A 9,855-nucleotide genomic window follows, 5' to 3' on the forward strand; every position below is an offset into this window, starting at 1 on the left:
TACCTGGCGCTGTTTGTCCTCAGGAAGGTTCTCGCAGGAGCACAGGCAGACAGACGTTACTCTTCAGCTGGTTTCTGACACTGCAGGTGACTGGCGGTGGCCTGATGGTGAAGCCCCCGTGCTGCTGAGTGAAAGGCTGGGGTCACAGACCCATCCTGTGGTCACCTCAGGAAAGCCCTGGTCATCTGCTTCCTTAAAGATGATGTGCGGGAGGAATCTACGTGGCCATTCCACTCTGTCACCTGGGGCCACCATGAGTCAAAAGTGTCTCCTTGGCACCCAGCGACACGGCCAATGGTTGTGGGGCACTGGCATGCTGTACCGTGGTCTTCAGTTCCAACTCACTGTCACGGAGTTCTGTCTTTCCTGATGACTACAAGAACCTGTTGAGAAAACAGGCCAATTGGATTTGTAGCCGCTTCAAACCCGCCTGCGTTTCATACCCTGTGGACTCCTGGTCAACCTGTGCTGGCCATCTCTCTCACCCTCTGTGCTAGTTTGATAATCTCCTGTCAACTTGAGGGTAGTAAGAGTGAAGGGGTGGAGCTCCGCCTGTCAGTCAGGTCCAAACTTGATCGGAGGGCAACTGAGATCAATGCCTCTCCGAGGCTCTCTCGGTCGCTCTGTTTCACCTTCCTGTTGAAGAGCCGGAGGAGCCACGTGGAGAACCACGAACGCCAGTGCTGAGATGCTTCCACCACCATTGAATCCACAAGACTTTGCCCCCACTGGCCTGTGATCTGCCTGCACTTTGCATCCTTACGTGTGACTGCATGAGTCTGAAGGGGGCTTTATGGACAAGGATCAGACTGTGGACTTGATCGGGACTGGGCTGGGGTGCTTTCTCAATATACAATTGCCCTTCGATATCAAGCTCTCTCGTGCACATCTATGAGTGTCTCTGGTCAACCCGACCTAACACACCCTCTCACCACCACCGAGTCAATGCAGACCCCTAGTGACCCTATAGAACAGGCTAGAACTGCCCCTGTGGCTTTCGGAGGCTGTCACTCTTGATGGGAGCAGACAGCCTCGTCTTTTTCCCACAGAGCAGCTGGTGGTTTCAAACCACTGATCTTGTGGTTAACAGCCCAACGTGTAACCATGAAGCCATCAGGCCCGTAGTTATGCCCCCTAAGTGATGCTTTCCTTTGGCGTTCTCAGATGCCGATTCTCCCTCACCTGCTACAGAAAGATAGTTCCTTGGCATATGTGATCCCAGCCCCTTGTATTCTGCCAGCATTACCCTGTTGTTGTCCCCGTAGAGACTCCCTGCACCACTGGTCTCTGGCCAGGGGTGGATTCCCGCCAGCACGTGGCTACCATTGTGCCTGCCCCCAACGAAGAGCTTCTTTTGCGACCCAGATAGCTCATGGCCTTATCATTGTCCTGCATTAGTTCCAAGCTGCCTCAAGCGCCTGACAGTAGGTAGAAGACAGCTGGATGCTCACTTACTCCCTGACATCCGGACGATTCCGGCTCACAGAGACCCTATAGGACAGGGTAGAACTGCCTCTACTGGTTTCTGAGATGGCAGCTCCTTCCCGGAGGAGAAAGCCTCATCTTTCTCCCGAGGGGCGGCTGGGGTTTTGAACCGCTGACCTTGGGGTTAGCTGCCCAGTGTGAAGCCCACTACACCATCAGACACGAGGAAGAGGGCAAGAAGGGCAGTGGCGTCCCTTTAGGACCACAGCGTGGATGTCATGCTGCTTTTCTGGCACCAACACAAATTCTGCGCCTCCCAGACACCCCAAGGGCTTGGGTGGCTGCGGTGCCAGCCGGTGCCTGGTGGGGGGTATGGGAGGCAACATGGACAACATCTTGGAGCTGCAGTGTGATGGAGACACCAGCCTCCCTGAAGCAGACCCACCTGAGTCTTAGGGCCCGTAGAGGAAGACTGTGCAGTTGAAGATTGAGTACATGGAGCCCTGTGAGTGTCCCTCCTCACCCATTTCCAACCTCTTTGCCAAATCAGGAGCCTGGCTACCCAAGGGGGAGAGCAGGAAGCAGCGGGGAGGGTGGCGAGGAGAGGGTCCTCGAGGCTTCTCAGGAGCTTGGCAACTCTGGAATTCTAGGGCCCTCGGGAGGCATAAGGGGGATTGTTCTGTAATGAAGCAGCCCTGAAGTGGCCGCCTTAGAATGTGGTGAGGTGAAATCTCTCCTCTCCGGATTTCTAGGATGCGGACACGCTGGAGAATTATCCAGGAGGGTCTGTACTCAGCAAAGAGAAGCAGCCAGCCTGTGGACCCGGGGATGGAGGTATGGACACACGGCTCGGGCTCTCTTCGGTGGCCACTGCCCTCATTCAGGGACTCTGGTCCCGGCCAGCTCCCGAATGTGTATGTATGAGTTTGTGGTCCTACATTAGGGCTGTGGACTTCTCAATGAGCTGCCTGCCTGGTCCTCCGCCACCCTCCGTTCACCACGGGCCCAGAGGGTGTTCTCCCCCTCTTAGAAACTAGGGTCACCCCGGCTTTTACCCCAGCTTTTACATGGACTCTCTCACTGCCAGGAAGGTGCAGGATGCCCCTCCCAGTGGCGCCTCCCCTCTCGTGGCTGAGACCTCCCTGGGCTTCCTCTCTGATGGCCGGTTTCACCTCCCCTCCTGCCTCGCTTGCGGGTAATTAGTTGCCCTCGAGTGGCTGTGAAATCCTAGAGACGCCTGTGCGCAGATCCGAGCTGCCCCGGAGGAGCTTAAAGGCTGAGAGCTCCGGGTGGTTTAAATGGCCTTTAGTCGCGTGCCACAAAGCAAGTGTTTAACCAGCTAAGAGTTCAGCCTCTAGCACGTGCAACTGCCCAGGGACCCCGACTCCGCTCGACTCCATGATGACCACCACCACCAACCGCACTGCCGTCCAGCAATGCTGACCCCCGACTGACCCCCACGTGGGTGTCTGAGACGGTAACCGCTGACGGGAGTTGAAAGCCCGGTTGGAAGTCTTTCTCCCACGGCGCTGCCGGTGGTCTTGAACCACCCAGTGCCCATGAGGTTCCCCGTGTAGCCAGGGCTCCCAATGACATCAAGGGCCTCCCAGGACATCCTTGATTCTGAGCCCTGGAAATGAAAGAAACGAAGAAAAGAGCAAAGAGCAGGGTCCTTGGCCCAAGTAGGAGCATCCGATGCCATCGTGGGAAAAGCCGCACGGGGCTGCCGCGATTGATTTCCAAAGGGGGGGGTGGGGCAGGTGTCCCAGGTGCCTCCTGCCCGGGACCTGCTTCTGTCAACAGGTGGGCAACCTGTGGGGCTGGGGGGAGAGACGTCCTCTCTGAGGGGTCCAGAAATCAGCACAGCCCATAGAGTTCTTGTACCTGGTGTTGTTTGGGGGGGGGGGGCGGCCTTGAGGGGGGGGGGGGGGGGGGGGGTGGGGGAAGCAGGAAACTCTGGCCACGAAGGAACGCAAGGGCGTCTCTAGCTCTGAGCCACCCCACCCCACCCTCCCGTCTGCCCCGATCTCCACTCCCAGGGGTTCATTGGGTGGGCCGGTGCCTGTGATGAGACCCCTTTCATCTCCTGAGGCTGGATGACTAGGGAGGCGTTTGGGGTGGGTGGGGGAGTCACCTTCCAGTCTGGTTTTAGCGCCTGTTCCGGGTTGGGCCCTCTTCAAAAGGAGGCTCCCCAATGAGACTGGTAGAGTTGGGAGGGCTGGCACCTTGGCATCTGATCTTCCTGGGGAGGCACCGAGGGCCCTCCCCGACACGCCCCAGCTCACATTCTCTTTCCTGTTTGTCTTCTCGCCAGCTGAAAGCCTGGTGCAGAGGCATGGTGACCGGCGGCTGCAGGCTGGGTAAGTGGGGCCCTAGGACAAGCTCCTCCAGGCTGCTCAGCCTCCCGCCAAGCCCAGCATCAGGCCAGGTGTCTGAGAGCTGCTCCCCGCCTCCTTCTGTCCCCACCTGTCCCCCTCCCTTCCCTTCCCTCACTCCCGTCCCCCCCTTCTCTCTTCCCGCTTTCCATCACCACCCCCACGGTCCCGGTCCCACGTCCCACCCTCTCTCCTCCCCCCACTGCCTTCTTCCTTTCCAACACTTTCTACCCAGCTTGTCTCTCCTGGCGGCTCCTCCCTCTTCTATTTCTGCTGGTCTCTGCCTCGTCTTCTCTTCCGTGCTCCCTTTGCCCCATGACTGCCCATCCAGCCAGGGTCAAGATTGACCAGTAGGCCTCTCCCTCTCCCTCACAGTCTGATCCACAAGGCTAGCCAGGAGCAAGGTGAGCGGCAGCTACCTGTGGTGCAAAACCAGCCTGTTGGAAGTCGCAGGACTCAGATGCTCCCCACCCTAAAGGGCCAACTGTCATGCTCCCCTCCTGCCCTCCTCTCCTCAGCTACAGACACCGCTGCCACCAGCTCCTCCACCACCTCCACCGTCACTACCACCTCCAACACCACCACCACTACCACCACCACCATTACCTCCTCCCCAGCACCACCTCCACTGTCACTACCACCCCCTCCAGCCCCACCCCCTCCAACACCACCACCACTACCACCATTACCCACTCACTATTACCACTACCACCATTACCCCCAACCATTACCACTACTACCACCACTACCACTACCACCATTACCTCCTCCCCCACCACCTCCACCATCACTACCACCTCTAACACCACCACCACCACCACCATTACCCCCACCATTACCACTCCCACCACCGTCACCACCACCAGCCGCACCACTCCCACCCACAGCAGTACCACGCGCACTCCCACTCCCACCGCAGCACAATCACCACCAGCACTAGCACCACCACCACCCGGCTGCTACGAGAGCATCTCTCCATCTCACAGCAGTCTCTTCGCCACTGAACAGTTAAATAGCTGAGTGCTCAGCTTCGTCCAGGACAGGAGCTCTGGTGGCGGGGTGGTTCCATGTCGTGCTGCTCACTGCCAGGTCAGCCGTTTGAAACCACCCGCCGCTCCCCAGAGAAACAGGGGGCTCTGTTCTCCAGTAAGAGTGACCGCCTCGGAAACTCCCAGGGGCAGCTCCCCCCTGCCCACTCGAGTCGCTCTGAGTTGGAATCGCAGTGGGTGTGGTTTGTTGCTGGTTTTGTTTGGACAGTTAGGACGGCAGTGCTATCGGTACAATCCCAGGGATGTGGTCTCCGGGGCCCAGCTCCTCATGTGCCTTGGAAGCTTTGGGAACCATCTCCAAATTGCTCCTAACCTCTCGTTCTCCCTGCCATTGAGCCGACTCCCATGCCCAGCCAGCCTGTGGGACAGGGCAGAGCTGCCCCCGTGGGTTTCTGAGCCTGTCACTCTTTACAGCCGTGGTTCTCAGCCTGTGGGTCGCGACCCCTTTGGGGGTCACCCGATTCATCACAGTCGCAAAACGACAGTGATGGAATTGCCATGAAACCATGTGATGGTTGGGGGTCCCCACCACATGAGGAACTGTCTGAAAGGGGCACGGCGTGAGGAAGGTGGAGAGCCACTGCTTTACAGAAAGAGAAAGCCCCATGGTTCTTCCTCCCTTGGAGCGGCTGGTGCTTTTGAACTGCCGACCTGGTGGTTCGCAGCCCCAACACGTAACCACAACCCCAGCAGGGGCCCCTGGATCCCAGTGAGAACCAATGTCAATGTAAGCGCATTTCTCCTGCCTCCCTGGGCATTGCCCCTCTCAGCTGCCCTCTCAATGCCCGTTCCTCCCCTTTCCCAGCTGCTGTTGGCATCCTCCTCATCCTCCTGTGGTTGTGTACAGGTGTGCTCACAGGTGAGGAAGGGGGGCCGTGAGGGCAAGAAGGGATCTCTCCGGAAGAGGGAACGGCGGGGATACACAGGGGACTGCAAGGCAGGTACACACTGCCTTGGTTTTCTGGGACAAATGCAAACTCTCTGTCTCCCAGCTGACATCCCCAACTCGGGGCTGTGGCTGTGTAACCTGGCACCCAAGTGTGAAGATCAGATTTACAACCCCCTGGCACAGTGCTGTAACTACGGGAAGATCGAGCCCCTGAACCTGACCCACCACTGTGGCCCCCGGTGCACGTACTGGCCCTGCTTTGAGCTCTGCTGCTCGGAAACATACGAGTCCCACAAGACATACACTGTGAGGCTGAAGGTGCAGGGTTCAAAGTCCCAGTGCCAGTCCTCACCCGTCTCCCGGTTCTGTGAAAAATAAAGATCCCATCGCACGGATGGCGAGACTCAAAAGAGGTGAGTCATCGGGGAAGTGGGGGGGGTGTGCTGAGAGCCACCCCCCACCCCTGCCAGCGGAGGCCCAGGCTCCTCCCTCCCCCTGTCTGCCTCTCTCCCAGTCTCTTTCTTCTTTTGCAGCTTAGAGAGCAACAGCCAGACCACCTGCTGATGTCGCCCCGCCCCCTGCATCCCCAGCACACCCGGATTCTAGACTAGAAGGAGCCCCGGGTGTCCTGGTTCTGTAACGAAGCGATAATAAACCGCAGTCCTGCAGGATGGGGAGGTTCCATGCATTCTCTGAGACCTTGTAGTTCATCTCCCTGCCTTTCCTTCCCCTTCATCGTTCTAGCGGCACTTCATCCACATCTCGTTCGATTCGATAGTGCAGGCCTGTGGAGAGGGGTGTGTGCCATCGGTACCGCAGTCCATTTGAGAACATGTTCTTCCTTGCCCTCCTGGCTGGGTTCATGCTCCAAGAGGACACTGTCTGCTTTTATGTGATAGGTAAGCAGTTAGTCTATGAATAGGAGGGGGTGGAGGTAGGGGCACGGAGTGCAGACTCTCATTCACGCCCTGCAGCTCACTCAGGGTCTCTGCGGTTCTTGTTTCCTGGATTAGGACGATAGCCCTCTATGGCAAACGAGCTACCTCCCCCGGGCCTCAACACAATGCTTCCCCATTCGCTTGTTTCCTCCAGTTGTCTCATAGACCCTGGAGAGGCAGGGGCATAGGACTTTGCTAGATTAAAGAGTTTGGACAGCTGGGGGACCTGTGCATGGGCGATGACCACGCCACTTGTACAATCAAGGATTTGGCTGGCCTTCGTCCTAGGTTCTTGGGAGGTGATATCTAAATCTTGGATTTTCTTGGGAGATGAGAGTCTCTTTATTATTCAAGCTGGGTTCTCCAGACGCCATCGGGTAGTTTGCACGACCCAGGTGATTCGTGGCCGGATCCTGACCAGTGTGTGAGAACTCAGGATGGAGACGTGTTATACCAGAAAGATCCATCCTCTTAGAAGGCTGGAGCGTTTGCTCACGTGTTAGCCGAATCTCTGCGACTCTGCGACAGTGGGGGGAGTGGAGGCTGGAGACTGGGTGTTGGGGAGGGGGTGGTGGAGGCTGGAGACTGGGTGTTGGGGAGGGGGGGGTGGAGGCTGGAGACTAGGTGTTCCACCACCTCGCCCTGGATTCAATCAATCAAGCCTAAGTAATGAAGCCTTCATAAAGACTCAGACAACAGAAATGGGCACCATCCTGTACACGGTCACATATTAATGTGCCAAAGAGTGGTTGATGGTGATGTCTCTTGGCTCTTTGGATGAGAGCAATCGATTTTTTGTGTTTGTGTGATGCTCCTCAAACTTGTTCTTTTTGTATCTCGTTGGCTATTTCTTATTGGTATTATTTTGCTATAATAAACAAACAAACAAAAAAAACCCCACACTGTCATCAAATCGATTCTGTCCCTTGGTGATCCTATTCCATGCGGTAGAAGTGCCCCTGTGAGATTCCAAGGAGTTTCTATTCCTTATGGGAGTAGAAAGTCCTGTCTTTCTCTCAAAGAGCAGCTGGTGGTTTCAAACTGTCACCCTTGCAGTTAGCAGCCCAAGACGAAACCACTGTGCCACCTGGGCGCTTGATGCTAGACTCAAAACTCAAAACTCACTGCCGTGAGTCAGTGCTAACCTACCGTGACCTACCATGACCTACCATGACCTACCATGACCTACCAGTGGGTTCCCAAGACTGGAACTGTTGGTGGGAGTAGAAACACGAATCTTTCCCCTGCAAAGCTGCTGGTGGTTTTGAACTGCTGACCGTGCTGATCATAGCCCAGGGTTTAACCACGACACCACCAGGGCTCCATGTTGCTGTGATAGACCTATAATAGCTTAGTGCTCCCCCACCCGGGTGTTCTCTGCCTCATTCTGGACAATGACTAAACTCAGGGAGTTTTGGGAACCCTGAAGGCTGCTGGTGGAGCGAACGCCTTGAACTGTGGTCGGCGTCTGAAGCGAGGGCAGGCTTGTGGAGGACTGTGGCCTTCGCCTGGACATTTGACCTACTTCCAGGCGGCCGGTGTCAGAAGCGATTGTAGTTGGTGACAGGGCGAGATTTGCAACAACCGCCCTGACCCGCTGACACGGGAGGTTTGGGAAGAGGAAGAACGGAAGAGGTAGGGGGCGGGGAGCCTTTGATTCCTGAGTGGCCACGGAGGTCCCCCGTGGTATGGACACGCAGGTGTGCTGCGATCAACCCCTGGAGGTCAATTGCGTAACAGGCTAGGTGACTGAACCCGGTCTCCAGCCCCCACGCCCCCGTTACAAAGATTGGGTTAACACGCAAACGAAGCTCCAGGCTTCTACGCGGATGGATCGTTCTGGCATAACAGTTTCCCATCCTGAGTTATCTCCTTAGCAAAAACTAGCCGGGTGCAATCATGCATCACCTGGGCTGTGTCCACCATCAACTGGCGTCTGGAGAACCCAGCTTAAATAATGAAGAGACTCTAATCTCCCAAGAAAACCCAGGATTTAGATATCACCTCCCAAGAACCTATTTGATTTAACTAAAGATTAACTCCAAAAGGAGCTAGCTGGCTTCCTGGATGTATAAGGAACGTCCAAGACCCAAAAGGGCTCGGGGCTCGGGGGAAGGGTGGAAGGAAGCAAAAGCGATGATCCCTTGGGGGTTCGCTAGACAGGCTAAAGTGAGAGAGGCGATCGAGTTTCTCTCTGAACTGCAGCAGAACCCCGGACCTCCACCTTAACCCATTCTAGAAGGAGCATCGAGATGTGATGCATTCCGGAAGCAATGTTTTAACTGCAAATGGATTAATGTGTTCTCGACCACCAAGTTTGTACCCTCACCTTGCCTTTTTATACAAAACATTACACAGAAATGTCAAAGTAAATAAATTCAGAGGTAAATAATATAATTCAAATAAGAAACACAACATTTAAAAAGTTTTTAGCAACTACTGTGTGGCCCCTACCTGGAGACGGATGAGGCTCTGGATCTGTGGACACGGATGTGGAGAGGAGGGATGGAGAGAGAGTCATTGTGTCGAAGGGGAATCCCCTTCCATCAAATCACCCGGTAGCCGCTTTTCAGGAGTTTTTTCCCTTTGCCTTTTTTCACCAGGACCTGGCTGCCTTTCTCTAAAATGAAATAAAAAAATCTGTCTAATGTGGTCTGCTGTTGGCGTTTACTTCACTGTTCTCTAAAAAGTTTGATTAAATTCTCAACAATATTGATAACACCGTTAACCACTTCCTTATCATGATGATCCTTTTCAAAAAACTTTTTCTTAGCACCCATGTTTTTTTTTTAATCTAAAAACAGGACAAAAAGCCACAAAAACTAAGAAAATTCTAGCAAAAATGCTTGGAACGCAGCCACAAAGCGTTTAAACAACACGTAGTGATGCCAAATAGCACCGAGTGACCGAAACAGGACCTGCTTTTGTTTACAAAAAGCACACGCATCCGGTCGGATTCTGATGTTTCATTTGAGCTCCGATGAAAAATTTTCTCGGCATTTTGAGTCAAAATCTGATTATATCAAGTACTGATGCCGTCGAGCACCCGGTTCTACTGTGTAAGCTCTGGCCTCACCGCTTCCACTAAAGGAAACTATGTGGGCAGATCTTGACTCCGGGCTAAATGTAGACGCTGGCTCGCCTGAAATCCATCCTTTAGCCGAGATCCATCTCCACAG

The 9,855-nt window shown here is 55.1% G+C and overlaps 1 protein-coding gene across 1 annotated transcript in view; it reads right to left on the reverse strand.

The window, feature by feature from the left end:
- LOC105979335 (insulin growth factor-like family member 4) overlaps window positions 1–4,403 on the reverse strand; it is a 13,669-nt gene extending 9,266 nt beyond the window's left edge. The window contains exon 1 of the mRNA XM_045292664.1: window positions 4,286–4,403. Coding sequence (XP_045148599.1) covers window positions 4,286–4,403 — 118 coding nt within the window. The remainder of the gene's footprint in view (window positions 1–4,285) is intronic.
- Between the last annotated feature and the right edge of the window lie 5,452 nt (window positions 4,404–9,855).

This window comes from Echinops telfairi, unplaced genomic scaffold, assembly GCF_000313985.2.
Source record: "Echinops telfairi isolate 266 unplaced genomic scaffold, ASM31398v2 ScPeMD7_655;HRSCAF=1070, whole genome shotgun sequence".
NCBI classification, from domain to species: Eukaryota; Metazoa; Chordata; class Mammalia; order Afrosoricida; family Tenrecidae; genus Echinops; species Echinops telfairi.